General features: G+C 52.6%; 6 protein-coding genes across 6 annotated transcripts; 3 read left to right on the forward strand and 3 right to left on the reverse strand.

Moving 5' to 3' along the window:
* Nucleotides 1-641: 641 nt before the first annotated feature.
* NECHADRAFT_71991 (uncharacterized protein) lies at nucleotides 642-4,864 on the reverse strand (the record flags this gene model as incomplete). The annotated part of the gene is made up of 5 exons (XM_003050484.1): nucleotides 4,536-4,864; nucleotides 3,942-4,479; nucleotides 2,433-3,886; nucleotides 1,560-2,383; nucleotides 642-1,403 (listed from the first exon to the last, which is right to left on the reverse strand). Exons 1-5 carry the CDS (start codon nucleotides 4,771-4,773, stop codon nucleotides 642-644), a joined length of 3,816 nt encoding a protein of 1,271 aa, XP_003050530.1. The 5' UTR covers nucleotides 4,774-4,864.
* Nucleotides 4,865-7,004: 2,140 nt separating this feature from the next.
* Nucleotides 7,005-9,559, forward strand: NECHADRAFT_63723 (uncharacterized protein). The gene is made up of 2 exons (XM_003050089.1): nucleotides 7,005-9,077; nucleotides 9,128-9,559. The coding sequence occupies exons 1-2, from the start codon at nucleotides 7,188-7,190 to the stop codon at nucleotides 9,308-9,310; spliced, it is 2,073 nt and encodes a 690-aa protein (XP_003050135.1). The 5' UTR covers nucleotides 7,005-7,187; the 3' UTR covers nucleotides 9,311-9,559.
* A 289-nt stretch (nucleotides 9,560-9,848) lies between these two features.
* NECHADRAFT_84947 (uncharacterized protein) lies at nucleotides 9,849-12,688 on the forward strand (the record flags this gene model as incomplete). Its single annotated transcript, XM_003050090.1, has 3 exons — nucleotides 9,849-10,196; nucleotides 10,249-10,961; nucleotides 11,479-12,688. 3 exons carry the CDS (start codon nucleotides 9,849-9,851, stop codon nucleotides 12,686-12,688), a joined length of 2,271 nt encoding a protein of 756 aa, XP_003050136.1.
* A 13-nt stretch (nucleotides 12,689-12,701) lies between these two features.
* On the reverse strand, nucleotides 12,702-16,902 carry NECHADRAFT_63726 (uncharacterized protein; the record flags this gene model as incomplete). Its single annotated transcript, XM_003050485.1, has 3 exons — nucleotides 12,702-13,002; nucleotides 13,052-13,461; nucleotides 13,513-16,902. 3 exons carry the CDS (start codon nucleotides 16,900-16,902, stop codon nucleotides 12,885-12,887), a joined length of 3,918 nt encoding a protein of 1,305 aa, XP_003050531.1. The 3' UTR covers nucleotides 12,702-12,884.
* Nucleotides 16,903-17,911: 1,009 nt separating this feature from the next.
* Nucleotides 17,912-20,143, reverse strand: NECHADRAFT_48882 (uncharacterized protein; the record flags this gene model as incomplete). Its single annotated transcript, XM_003050486.1, has 5 exons — nucleotides 17,912-18,431; nucleotides 18,503-18,753; nucleotides 18,815-19,252; nucleotides 19,306-19,601; nucleotides 19,672-20,143. Coding segments are annotated over 5 exons (1,977 nt in total), but the record flags the coding sequence as incomplete, so codon positions are not given.
* A 2,167-nt stretch (nucleotides 20,144-22,310) lies between these two features.
* NECHADRAFT_96330 (uncharacterized protein) lies at nucleotides 22,311-26,299 on the forward strand (the record flags this gene model as incomplete). Its single annotated transcript, XM_003050091.1, has 4 exons — nucleotides 22,311-22,391; nucleotides 22,463-22,650; nucleotides 22,706-23,362; nucleotides 23,413-26,299. 4 exons carry the CDS (start codon nucleotides 22,311-22,313, stop codon nucleotides 26,297-26,299), a joined length of 3,813 nt encoding a protein of 1,270 aa, XP_003050137.1.
* Between the last annotated feature and the right edge of the window lie 641 nt (nucleotides 26,300-26,940).

Raw genomic sequence — 26,940 nt, forward strand, 5'->3', positions numbered from 1 at the left:
TGTTGCAGTAACTGTGTAGGAGTTGGAGGGGGGGAGGAGAACAAAGAAAAAAAAGAGTTTGCTCCCAACGCTGCGGTTTGGGTAACATGGCATGACGCTGCAGGTGCCTTTACTGAACATGAACAGTACAGTAATAGTAATAGTTCAGCCTCGTGACAACCAGGTCGCAGAGAAGCCCGAGCACCAAGACAAGTCTCTGCTTCTAATAAAAGTTGCAGACAAAAAAAAAAAAGGCTTCCTGTTCCTGTACCTGAGCCTACCGTGAGCCACGCGTTCACCACGCATACCACAAGAAGCCACTGTCGTCTTGTTGGTGATAGCCAGAACATCAGATACCATTCCGATGCATCTTGCCCCTGAAATGCTAGACGCCGTGGACGAGAATTCGCAAAAACTATATCGAGTCTCTATAGTCTCTCTGGACCCTGCCCCATGGATCTAGGTGATACCCGACGCCTCGGAGCCGGTCCTCGAGCATGGCTGTGCCTGGCTAAATCCTTTGTTGGCCATGACTCGGCTGTCGCCAAGCGACCAAATCTTCTCACGCATACTTTGTGCCTAGCCTGGACCCGTGCGCCCGAGCTGACCATTCCAGTCTGTCATCCGTGGGAATGCCCCGGCTTTGTTCCTGGGCCTTTGTTTTAGAGGCTGACAGTTACCGTCATGTTGTTGCTCAGGACCATCAGAGTCGGTGGCAACTCGTTGCACAGCACCTCCACATCCGACAGGTACTGCACCGTTGCCACCTCGTCCAAGCTGGTTCCTTCCGAGGGAATCGGAAGAGTGCTGAGCAGCACGGCCGTTTCCTTGGAGTGCTGGCGCATCAGTTCGTTGAGAATGAGGTGCTGGGCCCTGCTTGGCAACTCGTTGAATGACAGCTCCACCCCCTGCGCCGTGTAAGCCGGGCTTGGCTCCTCCTCCTCCTCCACTTGCGACCCCAGTCTATACCTCTCCAGCATCTCAGGAACCCGAGAACCTTCACCTCTTCCATCCCTTGATCCTTGCGAGTTGCGCCGAGAATTGTATCGAGATTGACTCGTTGAAGGCGGGTGATATACGGGTTGCTCTGCAAAAGATATCGTCCTCCCCTCCTCCTCACCAGTTGCCAACCGAGTATCAGGCATAGGGCGACTGGAGAACTTGCCCAGCGATGATTGCCGCGAGTAGCTCGGCCGTGGCGGCCCGGCTTTTGGTGTTTCCGATTCAGAGCTAGACGGTGGCGCAAAGCTGATGGTTGTCCCCTCTGCCTCGGATGCTATCTTTGTCTCAGGAACCGGCCGGCTGGAGAACCTCACGGCTGATGATTGCCTGGAGAGATTTGGCCTCCCCGGTGTCGATGCGCCACTGCGATATGGCCGCACAGTGTCTCCCCTTGAAGGGCTCGGCGGGCGCACGCGGGGGACCTGTGCCGAAACTTCCGTTGTCTCTCTCGACCCAAGAGTTGGAAACGGCTCGAGCTGAACTCTCCCGCTATCTTGGCGCGGTAAATGATCCGATCGTGATCCAGTTGCTTCTGCAGGTTGGGAAACTGAGAGTTGTGTCGACTGACCCAATCCAACACCTTTGACTGTTGCAGAGGAGGACATTGTGCCGTACGATGTAGCAGTTGTATCACCAGTCGTGTTGGACCTCCGGCGCCGGCCAAATCGTTCCCAAAAGTCCCCGTGTACCCTGTCATCAGACTCTTGACGATCTGTGTGTGACAATAATGGCCGTTGTGCTGGGTCACTTGGTCCAACGCTATCATCGTCAACGGCATTTGAGAAGCCGTAATTGTAGCCCATCTCCTCATCCAGATCCGTTGTAGATTGGTCATCGATGTCTTCGTCGTCGCTGCTCGACTCATCCAAGGCGTCATCTGGGAGGTGATGTGTGTGAATCCCCATATTTACGCCCATCTTTGAAAGCATACTAATGGCCGGTCGCCTGGGCATCTCGGGAACCTCCACCACACTCGCACGTCGCCGCTCATAGAGCTCCTCGTGTGGATTATACACACCAGGTCTTCCAGATGTAGAGTCAAAAATGTGCGCCAGATGGTCAAACTCTTGGGCAGAAGTCATGTTGTCTGCTCGTCCTCGGTACATTTGTAGATCATCCCACCATTCTTCGTCTCGGAGGGTGTCGTTGACCATAATTTCCCAATCTATGTCGTGGCTTGCTCCGTGAATAATGAGCTCGTAAGTGTTTAGTTCGCCTGAAGCCAAGCAAAAAACCTTGACTTCAGCATCAATTCGCAGCTTTTCGAGGAGAGCCAGCACTCGACTGTACTCCTCATGTACCTCGCTCTCATACTCAACAAACACCATGACTCGCAGTGTGTAAGATTGTTTCCAAGCCTGGACGCTGTGAAGGATATGTCCGAGTTGCAGAATGAGGGTATCTACTATTTGTAAGCTTGTTGAGTTCACCTTAACAGATCATATACTCACAAGTGTCAAAGTTGGTTGTTAGCAAACTCTTCCCTTCGGCTGTAACTTCAGCCGACATTTGAATAGGCCAAAGATCGATGTACTTTTTAACGTTTCCATCCTTCCTAGGGGTTTCTAGCTTATCAAAGCCGTATCCCACCGCAATGTTAAGTCGATATCGGAGCGCCAGATCTTCAATGATCGTCAGGTATTGCGTTGGGGACATCAAATCCTCGGTCCGGATCACATCAGTGGGGAGGAAGCCCTCCAACAATCTTGCTGATGTGTCTCCTCGCCGACGTTGGGGTGCTTTTCCTTCAGACTTTGGGGGCCGGCGCATCTGAGTCGAAGGAGAAGCGGGGATATCTGGAACGCGGACTTTACTACTTGACTTTCGTAGCTCATTCATGTTGTAGAAACCCATGACGGCAATATTGGGGCGCATTCCGCCGAGTCCTGCCGACAAGATCAGGTTTCGGATCCCCCAGGTGATAGTAGGAGACATTGTTAGTTGCACAAAGGCTTTGATCCTGGAAAACTCGGATATGTAGTTCGTCCAAGCGTGTTGCTGCAGTCTTGCTTCGTGAACCCCAGTGTTGAAGTCGTCCGTCACAATTACATGCCCAAGGATGTATAAAGAGCCCTTCTTCAGCGAGTTGCAGAACTGTATCAGTCTGGTCTGACGCCTTGGGTCGTTGATGAGAAGGATGATGTGCGGTCGCCAGAACTTGATATGTTCCGGTCTGAGACGCAACAAGTACTTTCTCACCTGGTGATAGATGAGGTTCTGGGATACGTCGCCCCAGTGCTTTGGGGGACTGAGGTAGTGGATGAGCAAGAATAGCAAGACGAGAACCGATACTGCGATGGCGGCGTAAGTCTCGTCGATGAAGAACATGGCAAAGGCCGACATCATGCCAGCTGTGAATGCGGTTTGCCAGTTGAAAAACTTGAAACTCGGCCGGAAATTAGGAGCAGAGCCAATCTTGAGGAGGAAGCATGCGAGGTTCATGACGAAGAAGGTCATCTGATAGCCCATGGAGATGAAGGTGGCGATCTGGTTGAGGTCGGCTAGGAGAGCCACCTGAGCAATCGCATATGTCAACAGCAGAGCATAAATAGGCTCATCACCGTGTTTCGTTCCCTTGCTAAAGAATGAGAGACCTGGCAGAAGCTTGTCTCTGGCAAATGCCTGGAATAGCTTGGAGGCTCCAATGAGACCCATGAGAGCGGAGAAGAAGGTGACAGCACATTCGCCAGCGAGAATAACGGGTTGAGATAAGTTGGTGAGCGAGATGGCATTCGGATTTGCCAGAAACGAGGCGTGTGTTGTGCTCGCTGCTAGAGAAAGGATCACGACAAAATAGACGATGAAGGTTGTCAACATGGCCCATAGTGTTCCATGAGGAATGGATCTGCTTGGGTCTTTTAGGTCTCCAGACATAGATGCTCCTGCAAAAATTCCGGAAGTGGCACTGGATATGTGTTAGCAAGTTTCAATTTGGAATATTCGAGGGTCTGATGCCATACGGGAAAAGAATGCCAAAGAGGTCACGGAACGTCTCGAGACCTTTGAACGCGGGACTGCCAAAATGGGGAAGGAAGTTATCGGTCAACGTATCGAGGCTAAGGCCGGTAAAGTGAATACCGAGCTCCTTATCGTGGAAAGGAGTTTTGAAGACGGCAGAAACTGGGATGCTGATGATAGCAAGACACAAGATCGCTAGCAACGCGTTGGAGGCTCGAGAAAAGGTAGCTGATCCAAGGAAACAGAGGCCGGTACATAGAACAAGAGCCGCAGTCTGCAGACCATAGCCAGTCCAATATCCTTGAGGAAAAGCCGAACCCATGTTGAGGCGGATGCAGTCAATGAGACCAACAACGTTCATACTCGCATTGAGAACCTGGGCAAGATAGAAGAGAATGCCAATGGAACCGCCAAACTCGGGTCCGAGAGATCGCGAGATGAGATAGTAGGCACCTCCGCCTTTGACCTCGCCATTTGAAGCAATTGCCGACAAAGAAAGGGTCGTCAAAAGATCGATGCAATATGCTGTGACGAGAAGTCCTTTGAGAGAGGTTAGTATATGACTGATGTGTTGATAACTTGATAATTGGGCTTACCGAGAATTCCCATGAATCCGATACTTCCAATGATGGTACCAAACCGCAAGAACATGAGAATGCTTATGATGTTGAGAAAGACGGGGATGTAGACTCCGGACACGGTGCCCAGCTTGTTGTTGTGTCTGGGCTCCATCATGACAGACGCTCGCCTCTCCTGAAGCGTGCCTATACTGCCTCTTCCATGTCCTCCTCCATTATCGGCCCCCTTGCCATCTGGCTGGTGAGGCGTCGTCATGTTGTGGGCTCAAGATGAGGATAAGCCAACCAGACGAGCGGTCAGTAGCGAGAGAAGCAGCCCGCGATAGTAAGCGGGTGAAGCATCTAGACACACAAAGAGGGGAGAAGACACAAGTGACACCAAGGGGGAAAAAGAGGAGAGAGAAATGATAGTCAAGGTATGATATATTCCAGCCAAACCGTCGGGCAGATCAGGCAATCGGTCGTTAGTGCTCCTAGCTAAGCTGAAGCCTCCCCGTCTCGCATGCTGGTGTGGTTGGTGTGGTGGTCAAGGTGGATAACAGCCGAGTCGCCGCCTTTGGCGCAGCCGCAGCTCCGTCCCATCGTTTACGAATCCAAGACGATCTCGAGACGATCAAGACCAATCAGAGACGCCCTAGCAACCCCAGGGGACGCATTCCGGGCACGATTTGTAGGACAACTCGGCCGGGGGGTTTTCTTGGGCGGCGGATGTGGATGGGATGGCGGGAAACCCTCTGTGCGAGAGGTTGACACTTTTTCGCTTTAGGGGTCCACGGGGTCCATTCCCCGCTAAAGTCCCGTCCATTCCAGCGCCTGCCATGGATCTTGTGTTGCCCAACATCTGCTGCCCAACGCCAGCTTGTGCTGCTCAGATCATGAAGAATCATGAATGTTTTGTTAATATCTTGATATCTACTCGAATAGAGGCGATAATATCACCTCCGATCAGTGGGGAAGCGCGTCATGTGCAGAAAACGGCGCTTTATCTTGTTGCGTGAGTGCAGTATCGCGATACGCGCTGCAGACGGGATCCTGCCGAATGACGTAGGCCACGGCTGGGTTACGGGTGGAGATGATCTTTCAAGTTTCATCCTGGTAGGAAAACCGTCGATAACTGAACCGAAGAGCGGAGAAGCGGAGGAGGGGTTTACGAAGATCACACTTGTCCCGCCGTCCAAGACGAACCAGCCGCCAGCGGAACGGAAGGGAGAGGGGATCGAGATCTTTAACAGAGGACTCGCGGCCTGGGAATGGCTTCACATGTCAAGGTGACCCGAGTCGATTCATCTGACCCAAACTGTGGGAATGATCGTGACACCCCCACGAGCCAGACTGACTGCAGCCGCCAGACAGACAGATGTGACGCATTTCGATGGGGCACTTGGACAGGGTCTGCACAGTCCTCAAGCCAGCGGCAGCAGGAAACCATGCATGTAATTCAGGCTATGAATGCAGAGGTAAGGTGAGGCCTTCTGCCTAGGGTTTACTTGATATTGGGGTTAGTTTCGTATATCGCTCTATTTTGTGCGTGTTATAGGCGCCAGTAGAAGCTCACATGGGTCAACTTGAAGCTAGTGGACGGATACCAGCTATTCCAGTTGCTTCATGGTTTGACAAACCTTGACTGGACTGACTGGCCTACAAAGGCTGGGAATAGTTTCGAGTCAATCATTTGCCCTCTAGAACCGACGTGATCCTTTTCAAGGTTCTCCGAAGCTTCCACAAACACAGTTTGCTGTTAACACTCTCACCACGGGCTCGGACTCGGGCTCGCTCCGTACATCTAGTCAGAACACGAACCATCCATCCACTTGCTCCCCTCTCAAGTAGCACTGCTGCAACATAAGATGACTCGTCCCTCTCACTCCCATCACTCTGACTCGTGAGATATCCCCTCCTCTTGCCGCCTGCTGAATCTGCTAAGCTCCCGAGGTCGGTGTCACGGTGTGCAGTGGGACCCATTCAAGTCCAGGCCTTGGATCTCACTCCCCTGGACTGATTCGCTTCCCGCGTCGAGTTGGGGGTCCCAGCACCTAACCCATCCACTAAAAGGCCCTAGCTAAGCCGGCATCTGCCTTAGTCACCAGACCCAAAACTGCGCCTGCGCCGCCCGAGGGCTTCATCCCGTCCACCAGGGCAGGGCAGCTTCCCACCCATCCCATCACCAGCTGAAGCGAACTTGCCTTTATCTCACACTCTCTCCCTCTCCAACCAAGCTCCAATTGACTCTGTCATCTGAGCCTGCGGTCCTCTCCGTCTTACATTTGTCCTCGCGACACTTTTGGTCATCATTCTTTGTCGTCATTGCTTTTACTGTACCGTATTGATCGCTCTGCCTGGAGATAAGGACCTGGCTCTGCGTCATTCCTCGTCGCCACAGCTCCAGACCTTGACCGACCGTCCGGTTATGCGATAAGACCTCTTCTGGTCTGAATCACAGCAAACATGGCTTCACCGTCGAGAAATATCCTGGATCAACCGGCCAGATCAGCTTCGCCAGCTGGCGGCCAGCCTCGATCGTATTCCACTTCGGTTCCGCGAGCCGACTTGACGGCGCGACTTGCATCTCCCATCCCATCCCAACAACTCGGCACACCGCCCCCAAGAGGAGCCTCGCCTCATCCCGACGCGGGCGAGCGTTCAGATGCCCTTGATGAGCTGACTCCTCTGATGGGAACTGGTACAAGTGTTCAAGGACCTGGTGTATCTGCTCTCGCTGCAGCCCTCTCCAACTCTCTAGGCCAGTCTCCGCCGCGACACGGAACCCCAGCGCGTCTGGGAACACCTCCGATCCGAACGCAGTCTCCTGCCCTCGGCGGTCGAGGTTCAGGTACTCCGACTAACTATGGCTCCTTCGATTCAAGATCACGGCCTGCCTTAGGCACTAGTGCGCCATACGAAGATCCTGAGATTGTCAAACGCCATCTTGTCCAGCCGACGGATGAGAACTCGGTATCAGAAGAGTCATCAATCAAGGGAAACGCCAAAGGAAAGCAGCCCGAGATTGGTGGAGCAGGTTTGCACGACGACGAATTTTCCAGCTTGCGATTGCAGGGCGGCGACGTCACACGCGGCATCTACAAGTGGACTGAGCAAGCCGAAGCGAGGGCCAAGAACCAGCGCAGTAAGAGTTTCGACCTGGGTAGACCCGAACCCGAGGCGGAGATTCTCGACATCAACTCAATCAAGGTGCCTGGTGGCTTCCGAAGAAACCACATTCGACGCGTTGCCCGAAGTCCCAACGGTCAGGGAAGCCACCTAGAGGATGGCTACGATTCCCCCGCAGCCGGACAGCAGAGGCTATTCACCTCGAGTTTCCTGGAGTTTTTGTCGATATACGGCCACTTCGCTGGTGAAGAGCTAGAGGAGGATGACGAAGACCTGGGCCCCAACGAGTACTTTTCATCGGGAGAGGATACGGACGAATACGACTCGGCAGACGAACGGGAACCGATGGAAGACAGCGCCCTATTGACTCCCTCGAGACGTAGGCGCAGACGAAAGGTTCGTGGCGGCAGCGGCAACAACAGTCCCATGAACGCGGCGCTTCTGCTCCTTAAGTCGTTCGTGGGTACTGGTGTGCTGTTCCTCCCTCGCGCGTTTCTCAACGGAGGCATGCTCTTCAGCAACCTGGTCCTCTTTTTCGTTGCTGCGCTCAGCTATTACTGTTTCGTGCTCCTCGTCCGGACCCAGCTGAGGGTTGGTGGTTCCTTTGGTGATCTTGGCGGCGCCCTCTATGGAAAGCACATGCGAACGCTTATTCTGGCATCCATCGTCATCAGCCAGATTGGCTTTGTGGCTGCCTACACCGTTTTCACTGCAGAAAACCTCCAAGCGTTTATCCGGGCCGTGTCCAACTGCAAGACGTCAATTAGCGTCCCATGGCTCATTCTGATGCAAATGGTCATCTTCCTGCCTTTCTCTCTCCTGAGAGATATTGGAAAGCTTGGATTCACAGCTCTTATTGCTGATGCCTTTATCCTTATTGGACTAGCGTATCTTCTATACTACGATATCCTGACGCTCAGCGAGAACGGTCTTGCCGACATCATCATGTTCAACGAGAAGGACTGGACTCTGTTCATCGGAACAGCCATTTTCACTTTCGAGGGTATCGGACTTATTATTCCCGTGCAAGAGTCGATGAGGCACCCCGAAAAGTTTCCTAAGGTCTTGCTTATCGTCATGGTCATCATCACGGTGCTCTTTATTGGAATGGGCGCTGTCTCCTATGCCGCGTACGGATCTCACACGGAAACTGTGGTGCTTCTCAACCTTCCTCAGGACAACAAGCTGGTCAACGGTGTCCAGTTCCTTTACTCGGTCGCCATCTTGCTCTCGACGCCCCTGCAGATCTTCCCAGCCATCCGTATCGCTGAGACAGAGTTGTTCACTCGCAGCGGCAAGTACAACCCTTGGATCAAGTGGCAGAAGAACATTTTCCGATTCTTTGTGGTTATGCTGTGCGCAGCCATCGCTTGGATTGGAGCGGATCATCTCGACAAGTTTGTAGCTCTCGTGGGCAACTTTGCCTGTATCCCCTTGGTCTACATCTATCCGGTAAGTTATTTATTGATTTGTATATTGATCATAATGCTAACGACAACTAGCCCATGCTTCACTACAAGGCCGTCGCTCGCAACAAGTTCTGGAAGTGGTCTGACATGATCCTGTGTGTGTTTGGTTTCGTCGCCATGGCCTATGCCACGAGTCTCACTGTGCTGAGCTGGGCCAACGCCGAACCCAAGGCTCCGGGATACTGCGACAAGAAGGGTATGGGATTTGGATTCTAAGCTGTACGCTCATTTGGTGTCGATAGTGGGTTTGCTTGGAGTACGTGTCTGGGAGAGATGAAGAGAGTCGCAAGGCTCATTGATGTTGTGTACTCGAGATTGTCTGCACATAGCATTTCGGTTTACTTGATAGATTGTAGCATCTGGTATGGGTTGAAGGGAGTTGGAAGACAGCGTGGTTTTGTAGTTTAGATGAATGCTAACCAAGGGCTTGTTAGCATCCATAATCCATGTCAATCATTCTCTCAATCTATTTCTCTTGTGAATCTGTTTAGCAATTCTCCCTCGCTGATTCGGCATCATCGGTGGGGGCCGGCTCTTGATGCCGGAAAGTGGGGGATCGGTACTCGGAGACCGAGGCCCCGGTTCCACAAGCTCCCTCAATTGATGATGAAATTGTACTTGATAAGCACCGTCGCAAAAGCCCGGGCCGTGATACTCGGGGCTACCACCACTATCCCCGTTCCGCCCGCCGCCTTAACTGGGTCTTGATGCCCGCGATGCCCACGGTCGCTTCTACACTCTTTACACATTGATCATGCCGCCCCGACCGTCGATACGCCTAAGCTTTGCCGGCCTCTCCCCGGCGCCGAGGAGGGCCTTTGCGCACAAGGCCCGGCATAGACATCCACCTCCGCCGCCGTTCAATACCGTTCCTACATGTCCGGAGCCGACATGTGGATGCGCCGATACCCCCGCCATGCCGGAGGGTCTGCCTCTTGACCGTGAGGGACCGCTCAAGGCTGCTATTCCAGGATACGCGGAGCAGGTACTCGTGTGTACAGACAAGTCGGATTGGCCTTCGAGGATAGAGGAGGATAATAGTGGTGATAACTTGGCGGCGGATTTGAAGGAGTTGTTTGGAAGGGGCGGGACATATAGTGATGTAAGTCTCCTTGTCTGAACCACCCAAGCTCGTACTAATTGGTACTATTTAGCCATTCCACAACGTCTCCGTCCTCAACTCTTCCTTTCCAAGTTCCATACCGCCCCGTGTCGAAGTCCAGACGACATCCGCATACCTCCTCCCCAGCTTTAAATACGTACCCTTCCTCCCGCGGATATCCTTCGACAGCGTCCAGGCCCTCGCCAAGGGCTTTCTACTACCCAAGAAGCTACACTCTGCACACGAAGGCCTCTCACCCATCCACCGCGATCGGCTCACACGTAAAGAGGCATACCAGGGACTGTTACCAGGCGTACAAGACGTGCGGGATGTGTTGGTGTTGATATGTGGACATGGTGGGCGGGATGCCAGATGTGGGATTATGGCACCTGTGTTGGAGACGGAGTTCAAGGAGAAGCTGAGGAGCGAGGGATTGGATGTGCTACAAGGCCCCGTGCAAGTACCCATAGGCCTTGAAGAGGTACAAAGGATACAAGGCGAAGCAGGTCCCGAAGGAACAACAGCAAGAGTCGGACTAATAAGTCACATCGGCGGACACAAGTTTGCAGGCAACGTCATCATCTACCTCCCGCCGCACATGAAAATAGGAGACATGCCGCATCCGCTGGCGGGGCATGGGATCTGGTACGGAAGGGTTGAACCGAAAAATGTAGAGGGAATTGTGAAGGAGACTATCTTGAAGGGAAATGTTGTGGCGGATATGTTTAGAGGTGGGATTGATGCTCAGCGGAAGATGCTGAGGATGTAAGAGTGGATGGATAGGTGGATACCCAAAAGTGTATGAGATGAAAGAGCTGAGAGGAAAGTGTGTATACTAGAACTTATATCCTACTCTCAAGTAAAGAAATACTTTACAGAACGTGTTTCTTGACTTCAATTGGCAATAGTGTTGGAGGTAGTTGAGGCTATTCAGACTCCTCACGTGACCGCGGACTCATGACCCTCTCATCCTGTTCCTAGGTTGAATCTCAACAACAAGGTGTCCAAGGGAAACTCAACCGCACGACAGCAACAAAGCATCTAATCCCTATCTTTCATTATCGTCACTCATTTTCTCATTCCAATTTTCTACCTTTTACTGGATATTAAGGCTTTATTCTAACGAGAGAAAACTTCTTCATCAGAGTTGACACCTCACTCTCATCGCTGAGCAGCATCAATACGACATCGTGGCAGCTACCATGAAGATATATACAAGTTTATTGCGGGTCAGGGGTCAAGGGGGGAGGTTTATAAACACACCTAGACCTCATTGGAGCAGGATCTCAACACCTCGACCCAGAGCCTTCAACTATCCATGTCAAACTCTCTCAACCTCACGATACCCTCAAAAACCAGGCTTTTCCGCGCCGAAGCAAGCAAGAATCCTATCTCCTCTCATATTCATCAGCCTCATAATCGGCGGTGTCGGCTATTACCTCGCCACACCGCACTCTAAACCAGACACACTCAACGACATCTCGTTCGTGCCGTACGCCATCACGCACCGCGAGGCCATCTCACCAACCTCATTCGTCATCACTATAGTCCCCCACAAACCTAGCCCCTCGCCGCCATACCTCACTACCTCGAATACAAGTTCGCGATGGAGCCATCCCCTCTGGTCCGTGGAGTTCAAGCAGCCTGAAGTCCAGATCTCAAGGCACTACACGCCCTTACCGCCCCTAGCGAGCGAGGATCCTACTGATGGCGCTCTTCATTTCTACATTCGTGCTGTGGGAGATGGCGAGATGTCCCACTACCTCGCCCGTCGACAGGTCGGACAGGACGTCTTCCTCCGCGGACCGCACGTAGGCTTTGAGCTCGCTGAACGACTAGGCGAGCATAAGCGCCTGGTGTTCCTCGCTGGCGGTACGGGTGTCGTACCGGGCATGCAAGCTGCAAAGGCGGTCCTCGAAGCGAGCCCTGATGCCAGTGTGGACTTGCTCTGGGCTGTGAGGAAGAGGGAAGAGATACAGAATAGTGCGGCTCCAAAGCAGTCATCATGGAAGTTTTGGCAGGAGAAGAAACCGACTACTCTTGGCCTCGAGGTTGAGGACCCCAGCCCTGTGACCAGACGGTTACAGGATCTGAAGGCGACCTACGGCGATCGCCTAAACATTCAAGTCGTGGTCGACGAGGAGGGTACCAAGTTCCAAGACAAGGATATCAAGAACGCCATCCTCGCCTCGCCCAGCACCGCCGTCTCGCCTAGCTCAGGGTGTCGCTTCCACGACCAGATGATGCATGTTCACGCTTCCGAGTTTGCTCTACCCGATGCCCCTGGATGTGTATGCACACCGCCCGAGGGAACACCTCTCGGCAAGAACCTCCTCATCGTCTCCGGTCCTGACGGCTTCATTGAGCACTACGCCGGGGCCAAGATCTGGCTAGGTGGACAACAGACACAGGGACGCATAGGCGGTATTGCCAGCCAACTACAACGTCAGAATCCCACAATAGCGCAAGACTGGCTAGTTCTCAAGATGTAGGGAGCACAAAGATAATAAAAGAGTTGTATAATTTCTTGCATGATTGGGAGCACTCATAACGAGGCATGCAATGTCATCTATGGGGTACAAATAGAAACCTATAATTTTACTAGCAAAAACACTGAGGGGGCAACCGTCTACCGCATGATCCAACGCCAGCACGCAAAAAACTCCAACCCATTTGATGTGAGATGCTCTAATGGCTCTGAACCTTTCTGTACGACGGAGGCTTCATCGTTCTCCTAATCAACTTGCCAGCGTACGGTGGGATCAGTGAGATGGCGCCAATAGCTAGCACGCGCCATACAAATCCCCTGTGATAAAGTCAGTATGGTAAATGTGTTGTTGGACAAAAGGACTCACAAGGTGATCAGGAACTTGAGATCAAAGTACCCGCCGAGGAATGGTATCGAACCAATGTACAAAAGAAACGTGCCGACGATGCTAATAATCATGATGGGATGCCATGTAGTAATTTCAATAGCAACCATGAGGAGCTCATTAAGGACGAGGACGGTGTAGCTGACGGCAACCATCTTGGGGCCGTCAACCTCAGTAAGGATCTGCGATAGGCCCTGGATCATGCCGCCTTGGTAGATGGACACAAAGACCCAGACGAAGAATGTCCTGTATGATAGGGAGCGCCCAGTGGTGAGCTCCTTGTATAGTTCTGGGTACAAGTTGGCGAGGTTCTCGTCGACGTCCTTGTCTAGCACAAGTGACAAGACGGGAGCCGCGGTGTAGCAAGTGGCATAACCAACAAGAAGCCAGTCCTAATAATGGTCAGCATGGGAAGATATATACTGAGTCAGAGGCAAACGAACCTTGTACAAGCCCTCAGGCTCAAACTTAATGGCAATACTGTACATAGTCTGGCACACAGCGATAATCAGACCACGGTGGATAACAAACTGAGCGAGCTTAGCGCTTCTCTTGTAGCTGTTTCGACCATGCCAAACCAAGAGCTTGACGAGATGGCAGAACTGTTCGATGGAAAAGTCGGCCGCCAGACTGGCCTGTCGACCCTCCTTGCCCACAATACCGACACCGACATCAGCAGCCTGAATCATGGAGACATCGTTGCCACCATCGCCGATACAGCACACGCGCTTCTTAGTATACTCGCGGATGAGCTTGGCCACCTCGGCCTTCTGGTTGGGTGAGCAACGGCAAGCAACAACGGTGGGGAGCTGAACGGCGATGGAGATGAACTCGATTCGGAAATGTGTCAGGAAGAGTGCCAGACTCTCACCATCGATAAGTAGACAGGCATCGGTCTTGCTGCGGAGGAAGTCGAGATGCTCCTGAGCGTTGTCCTTCTTCTTCAGCTTGGCAACTGTATAGATGTATTGACCACGAGCAACCAACTTGGAGCTGACAGCTACACATCTTGCAGTTTCCACCTTGTCACCAGTCAACATCCAAATCTTGATGCCAGCATTGCGGAGAAGCTCTAGAGATGGTTTGACGTCCTTCTGCAGCTTATCCTCAACACCAGTGACACCGATGAGTTCCAGGTCGCGCTCGAGGTAGTGAGATACAACTCGCTGCATACCAGCATCACGTCCGCTGATGGACAAAGACGCCTCCTGATATCGAGAAGAGAACTCTTGGTACTGCTGTGACGAAAGCTTCTTGCGGCCAACAACGAGTGTACGCAAGCCTTCGCGGGCCATGTTGGCCGTCTCCTCGTCAAGCCAGTCGTTGGCTGCCACGATGGAGCTCATGACAGTGTCGGCACCCTTTTGGAAGAACCAGATTTCTCCACTCGACAGGTCAGGGTTCTTGACGTTGATGTTCTCGTGGAAATGAACAATGATACCCATGCGCTTGCCTTCAGAAGTGAAAGGGAAGACGTCCAGGATCCGTACTCGAACCACGGGTCGCTTGCTGCCAGTGAATTCCAGAACCATGCTTTTGCGGTCGCGATACACGAGTCTGAGACCCACAGATTCTGTCCACTTGACAATGGCAATCTCATCAGGGGAAGATGCCTGGTAGCCAGTCACCTCCTTCCCATCCTCGATATCCACAGTTGGCGTGACATTGTGGCAGAGCGCAAGAGCAAGTACAACATCACGGACTCGTGTGCCAATCTCTCTCCTTGTACGTGTTGTGCCCATGGTTGCAGTGCTCGAGTATGTTGACGACGGAGTGATGAGCATGTTGTTAGATGCGTGGTCCGTCGACGGCGGGATATAGAATCCTTGTCGTACATATGTCGAAACTTCATCCATTGCCTCGTTGGCATACGATACAGTGCCGACGTGGATCTTTTTCATTTCCATCTCGTTCTGTGTGAGTGTGCCAGTCTTGTCGCTCAGGAGATACTCGATACGTCCTAGGTCCTCAGGAATTGTACTTGTTCGAACAACAGCTCCAGGCATGCCTGGATCACGTTGGATGAACCAAGAATATGCGCTCTTGCCCATGTCAAGGTTGACACGGAGACTGATCGGGACAATGGTCGAGAAGAGAACCAGGAATCGCATAATCTTGACGTACCACACGTTGCCTTCGGTAGTACCAAAGCCCTCCAGCGCAACCAAGATGATGGAGAGAGCAAGAGTCAAGGCGCAGAGAATCTTGGTCAACGAGTTGATCTCATATTCGAGCAAGCCGGTCTTTGATCGTGAGGGAGCTGTGGACAGGGCGGATCTCGTCTGAGGGCCGGTGTACATAATGACAGCCAGAGTAGTAGCTTGGGAGGCAATAACGGTGTTTGCCCAAGCCGTGTTGTCAATCGAGAGAGCAGCCGTTCGTGAAGCGTCCGAGTCTTGAGCCATTGCGTGGTGCGCCAACGCTTCCTTTCGTGAGTCGACGAGTTCAATGGTGCCCAGGAACTCGTTGACCTTTCTATCGGGCTTGCCACCAGTAACGCGAAGACGGACAAACTCCTCAGTCGGGAGGTTCTGGGTGAGAGGTGATGCAAGTCTCAGCTTCCAATCCGTCTCGCCGTCAAGCTGGTCAGTCCTGATAAAGGTTTCGCCTCCTGGTCCGCTTTCCTCTTCCTCGGGAGTGTCTTCCGCAGGCTGCTTTCCCTTCCCAGCAGGGTCCGCTTCACCATCGCCAAACGCCAAAAGGGACTCCTCCTCGGCCGGCTCATCGGGGATTGGGGCAGGGGTGGGTGCCTCAGAAGAGAAGCACTTTAGAATCACCACGTCGGCGGGCACACGTTGGCCCTTGGTGAGCTTCAGAACGTCTCCAACCTTCAAGTCCTTTGACTTCCGGCTGACCTCCACGACCCGGGAAGAGGGCGGGGGAGCCTGAGAATCGTCCTCCTCAAGGATATCTGAGAGACTGTCCCGAGCTCCCTTGGGTCTCTTGGATTGCTTCCGCAACAGTTCCGACTTGAGCATCTTTCGTTGCCGCAGAGGAGTCTGTGTCGAATCGGAATCCTGAAAAACAAGAATATTGTACTCCTCCGAGTTGGCTTCCGTATCTCTCCGTCGTCGGGCAATGTCATCAAACGCCTCCTTTCCCATAGTAATACAAAGCACAAACGCCAAAGGGGCGATGTACGTCAAAAGATAACCGATCCTTAGAGCGGGTATGGCCTGCGAAAGGGCCACAAGCAAGAAATACATGTTGAAGAAGAAGGAGAATTCGTTGTACAGCGTGATGGGGAGGAACGTCAGGGCCGTGTATTTGGCATTGGATATGATGTTGTTCGGGAATCGTACGGGTTGTGTCGAGCCCACAGCCACATGTCGGGATGCGGAAGGGTCATCGTCTTCTTGGTCGTCGGCATCGTTGGGTTCGGGCTTCTTAGACCCCGACATGAAGCTCGGAAGTCGCAGGCGGGATGTGACGCGATCCGAATTCATGGATCTCTGGCTTTGCGAAGTTTGGTCTCCCAGTAACGGTCGGTCATCTTCGCCGTATCCGCTTCCCTCCGACCACCGCGGTCCATTGCCATCCTGTTCTCCCTCCAACAGCGCCTGAGAATGCTCGTCGGTTCCATCTCTATCCTGGCCGAGGTCGCCATACCCCCGGTTTCTCTTGCTGGCGCGCCGCAACCCACCCATGCGCAGATTTCGCAGGGCTATCCGCGATGTCTGAGGCTCAGCCGAGAGCCGCTCGTGGTTGGCCCTGGGAGCTGGGGAAATCGATATCGGGTCGAGCTCCTGGATGTCCAGTTCGAGGTCCGAGTCGGAATCATGCGTGGGGGAGTCGGGTGGATCGGATGATCGATATGAAGGTGAAGGAGTCATGCCTGGTCAAGCTCCAGGCGGTAGAGAGGTATGCGGAGGGTTGTCGAGGTGAGGTGAAGGTGAAGGTGAAGATTGGGAGATGGAGAGCTAGCGATTCTGCTCAGACATGCTGCGTCCAAGGTGCCACGGTAGTTGTGGATTCTCCCTTTATCTGGAAGGGTAGTTCGTGTGTAGGTTTCGGTGCTTCGCTCTCCGCGGGTAGCGTAGTCGTCGTTTCTGTAAAGTTGGCTTGTCTTGAGCGTCGTCGGAGGCCGTCAATGTCCCTAGCTCTTATCCGTGTCGCATCGCAGGGTCCAAGTCGCAAAAGGTCCACGCGTCTAGTGTCCGGCCGGCGAACTGATAGTAGCTTCTGCAAGGTAAAGCAAGGGCTCAAAGGGGTTGTCGAAGACAGATTCGTCTGTTATGATTCGAAATTATTGGGGAATGGTGACTCGTGGCTTAGGGGACAGATCATTTGAAGTCACGTATTATCTTGTCGCAGCCTGTGCCAAGCGTCTCGGGGGCGACGTGCTGGTGCTGTAAGAGCGTTCCGCTGTCACCGGCGGTACTTAGAGGGACCTGAGATCCAAGGCTTGCTGCTGCGTTCCAAAAGTATTTCCATGTACTCATTGTGGGGCCAGAGCTGCTCCTTGGAGGATTACGTGGAGGGCGGCGCTACCCTGAACAACCACGACATCTCAACCGCATTCAGTATTATTCTATTGGTGCATAAAGAAGCTGCCTAAATGTTTTGATGGGTTACTATGACTGGTATATGACGAAAAATCCATTCCTGAAAGATTGTTGAGAAGCAAAGGTATATCAAAGATGAGATTCTAAATTCACACAAGGTCTCATGGGGTTATCATGAGAGCCATCAAACAACCCACGTGCTCGCCTCCCCAGACTAACGCCCAGACCCCTTACCTATCTACCCATGGAGTCCCATATTAACATTGCTACATTTGCGTGAGTCTGTTCGTTTAAACATCATTCATATCAATCCTTGTGAACCTCGCTCTAATCTATCTTATTGTGGTGGAAACGTGAAACTCGGCTCCTCTAGCAACTCCATCATCTGTTGGTTACTGCTGAACCACTCCTCTAGTTGTGCCGTATTGCCCATCCACATCATGGTGTTTGCACCCCTTTGGCCTTCTGTTCCGTCTAGCATACCGGGATCTGCCAAAGGTTGGGAGAACGCTCCGGCCTGAGCTGGACCTAGACTGGTTGGCTGTTGCTGCTGTCTATTGTCGATGTGAGCTGGCGGGAAGCCTAGCGCGGTGAGGTAGGTGTTCAACTCGGCGCTTGCCTGAGCTTGGGTTTGGTCTGCCGGCGGCGTGCATGTTCGAAACTCGATGTAGCGGAGCGCGACAGTATAGAGAACCTGGAATAAGCGGTGCGTCTTTGCTGCTGCCTCTGATAGAGTTACGGAGCTTTCAGTTGACGTGCAGAAGCTGTGCAGACGAGCAAGATCCGCCTGGTCCTGTGTCTCGATGACCTGACAGAAGACGACGATAAAAGGGATAAAGGGAGCGAACAAGAGAGTCCTGGACATGTTAGTTCCGACCGTGTGACCGAAAAGACACTCTATTTGGGAATAACATCAAAGACTACTTACCAGTGAACGTAGGAGGGAAAGTAGAAAGAATTATCCTTGCCCAAGAGGTCCATGCAGTCTTGGTGTCGTTGAAGAGTGGCCCGCGCCGCCTCTACGCATTCTGGGATAAAGGTAGATCTTGAGTTTGCGGGGAGAGGACTGGCGCGATAGATAAGAGTCAAGAGAGATAGCCGGAGCACATCATCAGAGACAATGACAAAGTCCATAAAGTAGGAACCCATCTTCTTCTTTGCCTCTTGTAGATGCTTGGCCTGCATAGCAACATTAGACCCAAAGAACTGAGGAAGACTGGTGAAATAGGTAGAAACTTACACTCAATATTGCCGACTTTTTCGAGATCCCCCGCATAGTGTTCACCAAAGTCTGGACTCGGTATCTTCGCACATCCTCGGGTTGATTAATAGAATCGGGACTGTACAACATTTCATAGATCTGTCCCTGACATCGCGCCGTAGTAACCCAAAGAGCAGCAAAAGCCGCCAAAGGGGAATCATCGATTTTCTCCGCGTCAGGGATGGGCACTGTGATGTCCCAGTCTTGAATGGTCGAAGCTCGACCAAGGCGGAGTGACAAGCTCTTGTCAATAAAATAGACGTTCCAGAAGAGAAACTGCTTGCGCTCCGCTTCGCGGGGATCGTCGTTCTTCATGGTTGAGGCTCGATGGTATCCCAGTGTCTGACATAATTCCGAGGCCTTGCAAATAAGGGTCCATGAGAGCGATGGCTTCGAAATCTCGATAGCATGAAAAGCCTGAGACCTGTTAGTCTGTAGCAATTGTGGCGTTCTAGAACGGGATCACATACTCCTAGCAAGAGTGCAGATATCATACTTGAAGTTAGGGGTAGATGGAAGGGTAGGTTGGCCAAAGCAGTTTCAAGGTTCCCCTGAAGTATTGGTATGTAGCGTTCCAAGTCTTCTCGCTCATCCTTGTCTGTTGAACGTTGTGCCCGTTCGAAAAAGAGATAAAGAAGACCGGCGTTTGTCAGGATAAAATCGGATTCAGAGAAGTCCTCAACAAAGTAGACATTCATACAAACGCTCGAGAAACGCTCCAATGGCAAAAATGCATGAATCCAGGCGGATACTTCTGAAGGTTCGTCTAAGTGGTGACAGAATATTAGTACCAAGGTTGAACGCCAAGCGTATGCGTATGACCTGTCACTACTTACTTTCACACTGCCGTATTAGAGCGACGGCCTTTTGGATTGGTGGCATCTCACTACCTTTGAGCGAAGGACGTGGGAATATCGTCGCGTTAGGATAGTTCATCTCTGTAGAGACCGTCTGCTGCTTCAAAGAAGTGACAATGTGGTGGAGTGAGTCTAGAGTCTCACGCAACTCAAGGCTGGCGCCTTGTAAAGCCCCAGTGTTTACGGCATTCTTGAGAAACTCGTTTGCGAAAGCACCGTGGGCTGCCAGAGAAGATTCACCTTCAACCACTGGACTGTCGGCTGCTGGCTGAGCGGCATGGCTAAATGGAGTTGAAACGGACTGAGTCGAGGGCTGACCACCAGCTGTATCAGGGCTTGGAGTATCTTTCTGGCTTGTTGGAGGTATAGAAGGCATGTTCATCTTCATGTCCCGCAAGAGCTGGGTGACCGCCTCGAGGCGTCGGTCGATGAGATCGATCTTCCTCTCACTAGGCACATGACAATGAGCTGTCTGAAGGTCCCCATGACGGCAAACGGAAGTGGCATGATGAACAAGAACAGATCGGCCAACGGACCGAACCGCAAGATCTGGAGTCGGCTGGGGAAACTCACTATTGGGCGGACAAGAGGATCCGGGTTCGCTTCTCCTTGGGGCGCGAGTCTTGGTGGGTGCAGGGGATCTTGGCGTGGACACAGTGAGCGCAGGGTGAGTTTCTGTCGCAGCGAATCTATGTACGTTGATATCTTCTTAGCCACGATTATCGACCAGCATGGGATTCAGCCGCAGGTAAGCTAGGACCATGCTGTCGATGAGATGAGCCCTCAAGGTGGCCCCATGGCCAGGCCGACTAGCTCTGTGGGTAACTGGAGCTCCCACGAACCAACACCTGCATCATAGATTGATAAACGTACCTTTCGAGTCCGGCAGGCGTCGCACTAAGCAGATGTAAGCTGTGGAACGGCATGGGGGGTATAATAGAGTTGCTACGGCTGGGGCAGACTGACGGCTCGCCTAACGGTTGTATTGGAAGTGGCTTGTGGCTCATCTGAGCCCTCATCAGGGCCATCGGCATCAATGCCAAGCTGAGACCGAAGATCATCCGCCATTGTTTGGAAACGTGAGTGAGGCTCAAAAGGCGACGGGAATCACGGACAGCGTCTGGCGGGGAGCGGGGGATGACAACCAGGGTTGCTGTGGCACTGAAAATGTCAGGTCGGTAGAGGGGATTGGAGGGGGAGGAAGTCAAGGGAGGGCGAGACCGGACCCCGAGAAAATGAAATGCCGAAGCCGTTTGTGCGGGATGGTGACTTACATGGCGTTTTGAAAGTCGTGATGGAGTTTGAGTGGAGGGCCAGGCTCTCAAAGGACAAGGACGGGACGCGCGGGGTCCGTGAGGGCAGTTTCTATGCCTGGAGGTTCGGGGCCTTGAGAGTGCGTGATGGCGGTGCCCGAGAAGACCGCAACCCGAGTTGACCAATCGGAATAAAGTACCGAAATGCTTGAACCCTTTCTCCAGAGTCGTCTCATTCGCAAGGATTGGGTACCGAAAGCGACCTTGTCTTAATGGGCCCACACGTTGAAAACGGCGGCGACGCCTCTTTGTCCCTTGGAGGAAATCATCGCATCTTTTTGCAGGGCGAATTTCATTTTTTTAAGTGTTGTTTGTCTTTCACGGTCTTGGCCTTTTGCCTTACGGGAGGCTCAGCGGGTCATCATGATCACCGACCGAGGCCATGGCGTTTGGCCAAGAATCGGATCTCTCCAATGAGGCTCCGCTCGGATAGAACACGACGTAACCGAAGACGACGCCGGTGACTCTTTTTGACCTTGATATGGCGTTTTCCTGCCCTGTCATGTCCAGGGAACCGATGGCCAAGAGAATAAGACGGGCACAAGTGGCTGCAATTAAACCCTTGAATGTGAAGCTGTCTTGCTTCTGCTTACAAGGCAATGCCTCGGTGTGCTGTGACCAACTGACGGCCCAACGCCCTAGACCGTGACCCCAATATTAACGGGAGAGAAGCCTGTTCAAACGGGACCCAAGGGATCCGGCATCGCAGGGCTCTCCTGTATATCTTTGCTCGGATAGCAGCTCCGGAAAGTGGTTTTTTTATCCTCCAAATTCATTATCAATCGCAACCCCACTCAGCCCACTTCGGCAGCGGATCTGATAAAGGCAGCTAGCAGCGTGTGGCTTGCATCCGTTCACCAAAAGTGCCAAGGATCACGGTTCGTCCGTCCAGTCCAAGCTCTCTCGCTCACTCCACTCTCCATCGTTGACGAAGAAAAGACCCTTTTCGCCTTCGTTGAAAAACTAGCGGTCCCCCTTCGCTCTGCTCGTTGTGCGCTTCTCTCCGTTTTCTCTCTTTGTTGCGCTCAACCTAGGCTTTGTTTCTTCAAGTAATTGAACAGACTAGCCTCTGCCTTACAAGTCAACCAATCTTTGAATTTGTTTGAGCAAGCATATTACCGGATCTGGAAACAACCAAATAAATCCCCGTCGCACATTTCTTGTGGCATTCGAGCCGCCTCTTTGCCCGCCAGCGTCTTTGAAGTCGCACACACAAAGACGAAGCCATGACTTCAAGTATTAACGAGAAGGAGCTGGAGAAGGAGACGGGAGGTATTAATGCGCCTTCAAAAAAATCTGAGGAGAATGTCGCCAAATCTGAAGACGCCGTTGTCAAGGCAGAGGATGACACCCCTGCCACTCCACCAGAGGAGGAGGAGTTGGAGGGTTCATGGGCAGACTACAAGGTGAGTCTCGAGAAGAGTCTAGAAAATAGCAGTTTTTAACTGTTTTCAAAGCGAATTCTCACGTTTGGAAACGCGTCCGACTATACTATGCAAGGAATTGCAGTTGTCGCTGCCATTGCCTCAGGCGCTGGTATTGCTCTCCAGAACCTCATTCTGGGCAAGTTCATCACCACCATCACCGATTTTACTGCTGGAGACTCTGAGCCTGCCGAGTTCAGGAGCGATGCCGCTGATCTAGCGTGCGTTTACTCATATTTTCAACTCTAGAAGGCAATTTTTACTAACGCTTCATAGCCTGTACTTTGTCTATCTTGGCATTGGCCGATTCGTGCTCTCCTACATCTGGAACACCCTTCTCACTTACACCTCCTATCGCGTTGTCCGAAACATTCGTTACGAGTATTTGCGCGCTGCTCTTCGTCAAGAGGTCGCGTACTATGACTTTGGCACCGGTGGCTCTATTGCTACCCAGGCCACGTCAAACGGTCGCTTGATCCAGGGAGGCATTGCTGAAAAGTTGGGTCTCACGTTCCAGGGCCTTTCAGCATTCATCACCGCATTCATCCTCGCCTTTGTCGTCCAGTGGAAGCTTACTCTCATCTGCCTGTGCATCGCCCCGGCCACCATCATTGTCATGACTGTTGTCGCGACTATCGAGGCTGGTCACGAAGTCAAGATTCTCGAGATCAACGGCCAAGCCAACTCACTGGCTGAGGGTATCCTGGCTAGCGTTCGCACCGTCCACGCCTTTGAGATGCGCGAGAGGCTCGTTGCCAAGTTTGATAAGCATCTCGAGGAAGCCCACACAGTCGGCAAGAAGATTTCTCTCTACATGGGTCTCATGTTCTCTGGCGACTACACCATCATCTACCTCGGATTTGGTCTTGCTTTCTGGCAGGGTATTCACATGCTCTCCAAGGGAGAAATCACCAGCTCTGGTGACATCTTTACGTACGTCTTCCCATACATCATGATTTTCATATGCTAATCAGTTTGTTCAGGGTGCTGCTCTCTGTTGTGATTGCTGCTGTCAACTTGACCCAGCTTGCCCCGTATTCGATCGACTTTAGCCGCGCCATGTCTGCTGGAGGACAGCTCTTCGCCCTCATCGACCGCCAATCTGCCATTGACCCTCTCGACAAGTCGGGCGAGATTCCGTCCGAGACTGTCGGCCATGTTGAGTTGGAGAACATCACCTTCGCCTATCCCACTCGGCCAGACACCACCGTGTTGGAGAACTTCTCGCTCAAGGTTCCTGCGGGCAAGGTCACCGCTTTGGTTGGACAATCGGGTTCTGGAAAGAGCACAATTGTCGGTCTTATCGAGAGATGGTACAACCCCAAGTCTGGTATAATTAAGCTGGATGGTCGTCCTATTGACCAGCTCAACCTGAACTGGCTTCGCAAGAATGTCCGTCTCGTACAACAGGAGCCTATCCTCTTTGAGGGATCTGTATTCGACAACATCAAGCATGGATTGGTTGGAACAGAGTGGGAAAATGCCCCTGCGGAGCAACAGATGGAACGAATCCAGGAGGCCGCCAAGATGGCATTTGCCCACGACTTCATCACCGAGCTGCCAGACGGTTATAACACCCAAATCGGACAACGCGGTGGACTGCTCTCTGGTGGCCAAAAGCAGCGAGTCGCCATTGCTCGAAGCGTCGTCTCACAGCCCAAGGTTCTCCTTCTCGACGAGGCCACGAGTGCCCTCGACCCCCATGCCGAGAGCGTCGTCCAGCAGGCCCTTGATCGGGCATCTGAGGGCCGTACCACTATTGTCATCGCTCACAAGCTCGCTACTATTCGCAAGGCCGACAACATCATCGTCATGTCCAAGGGTGCCATCATTGAGCAGGGTACTCACGAGTCCCTCATCGCCGACGATGGTGCCTATGCTGGACTTGTCAAGATTCAGAACCTCGCCGTTTCTGGTGCCGCTTCCACAATCTCTACTGAGGTTGAAGAGGCCGAGTCTGAGGCTGCCGAGGATTCCATTGAGGCTTCTAAGACGCTCACCAAGTACGAATCTCATGTTGAGCAGCGGATGGAGAGCCAGAAGGAGCGCGACAATTTTGACAACCACAAGGGAGCGGGCTTCGTCTCGATTGTTTTCCGACTTATTCGCGAGAGTCCCGAGATGGCCTGGTCTTACTTTTTCGTCTTGGCTGGAGTCCTGGGAGGAGTCGCCGCCTTTCCTGGACAAGCCTTCCTGCTCGCCAGCATGGTGGATGTCTTCACCTTGACAGGTTCTCACCAGAGAGAGCGCGGCGACTTCTTTGCCTCCATGTTCATCGTCTTGGCTGCCGGCCTCTTCTTCTCCTACTTTGCTCTCGGTTATGCTACTAACAACATTGCCCATTTTCTGAGCCACAAGTTCCGAAAGCAGAGTCTCCATGATATGCTTCGCCAGGACCTTCAGTTCTTTGACCGAAAGGAGAACAACACTGGTGCCTTGGCCAGCCGTGTCGACTCCAACCCCCAGTCTGTCTTGGAACTGATGGGATTCAACATTGCTCTCATCCTGATTGCGGTCCTCAACCTGGTTGCCTGCAGTATCTTGGCTATTGTCTACAGCTGGAAGCTTGGTTTGGTTGTTGTCTGCGCTGGACTCCCGCCCTTGGTCAGCTCCGGTTACCTCAAGATTCGCATGGATGCCAAGCTGGATCGTGATACTTCGAAGCGGTACTCAACAAGCGCGTCTATCGCCTCTGAAGCCGTTACCGCTATCCGGACTGTCTCATCATTGGCCATCGAGGAGTCAGTTTTGAACCAGTATGTCGATGAGCTGAACCACGCCGTCTCTGGCTCCAGGAACGACCTCTTCCGAATCATGATCTTCTTTGCCCTCACACAATCCATCGAGTATTGGTTCCAGGCCCTTGGTTTCTGGTACGGCTGCCGCTTGCTCTCCTACGGCGATGTCTCCATGTACAACTTCTTTGTCGCTTTCCTGGGTGTCTTTTATTCAGGCCAGGCCTCAGCCCAGCTCTTCCAGTTCTCGACCAGTATGACCAAGGGAATCAACGCTGCCAACTACATCTTCTGGCTGAATCAGCTCCAGCCTACTGTTCAGCCAACGCCTGAGAACCGCGACAACAGCCCCAAGCCGGGAAGCTCTGTTGCTATCCACGACGTTCGTTTCTCTTACCCACTTCGACCTCATGCGCATGTCCTCCGCGGCATTGACCTGGAAGTCAAGCCTGGACAGTTCGTGGCTTTGGTCGGTGCCTCTGGGTGCGGCAAGTCTACCATGATTGCCATGCTGGAGCGATTCTACGATCCGTCTAGCGGAACCATCAAGATTGGCGACATGGATCTTCCCGATATCAACCCGCGCCTCTACCGCCGCATCATTGGTCTCGTTCAGCAAGAGCCGACTCTGTTCCAGGGAACTATCCGAGAGAACATTGCCCTTGGTATCGATGACCCCGCTACCGAGGACAAGGACCCTGCCTCTTCAGTGTCGGATGAAAAGATCGAGGCAGCTCTTCGTGCTGCCAACGCCTGGGACTTTGTTTCATCCCTCCCTGACGGTCTTAACACACAGGCTGGCTCGAACGGCGCGCAGCTATCTGGAGGTCAACGACAGCGAATCGCCATCGCTCGAGCTCTCATCCGAAACCCCAAGATTCTCTTGCTCGACGAGGCCACCAGTGCCCTCGACACAGAGAGTGAGAAGATCGTGCAGGGAGCTCTCGCCGAGGCAGCAAAGGAAGGAGACCGCATCACCATCGCCGTCGCTCACCGGCTGAGCACGATCAAGGACGCCGACAAGATCTGTGTCTTCCTCGGCGGCAAGATCGCAGAGGTGGGAACACACCAGGAGTTGATTGCACAGGGCGGGTTGTATCGGAAGATGTGTGAGGCACAGGCTCTGGACAGCTAATGAATGACTCGGCTCTTTGCTTTTGGCAGGAATTAAAAGGGAAAAGTACTAATTTGTAATGATGGCATAAAATACCCCGGAACAACGTATTCGTATCGTACAATGAGATAGAATTGATTGTGTATTTCAACACAGAAAATACAACATGTCAAAAACCCTGAAGTCTTTGATTGTGAGTGAAACAATAGCTGAGTGGTTGAGATGGGAATTCCAACTACCCCTCACCAGTTGTCCCGCCAAACAGACCCCGGAATGAAGCACGGCATGCACCCATCGTAAGGTCAAATCAGTCTCATGCGGTTGCGGGTGAGCATCTCATATGATGTGGTCAGCGGACGTCTAATCAAGCTCAACAATGGCGAAAGAGTTGGGGCTAGATTCCAGTGGTTGATGGGGAACTCAGACACGGACCCGGATAATCTACGGAGCGTGCGCCAAGCCTCCCACTTAGTGGCGCGTGGCGGCCTCGGCCGACGAGTGGAGGAAAGCAGGGAAGGAACCAACGGGCGGTAGTTGCCTTTCCGGGCCCCAAATTTGGGTACATGCCAACTTGCACTTGCGATCTGTACTGTACTTCCAGAACGTTTCCCTTCCAACTCAACTCCATCCGACGCCGATTTTGTTTCCCCGGAAGACCATGG

This window comes from Fusarium vanettenii (genome assembly GCF_000151355.1).
Source record: "Fusarium vanettenii 77-13-4 chromosome 9 genomic scaffold NECHAsca_6_chr9_2_0, whole genome shotgun sequence".
Classification (NCBI taxonomy): Eukaryota; Fungi; Ascomycota; class Sordariomycetes; order Hypocreales; family Nectriaceae; genus Fusarium; species Fusarium vanettenii.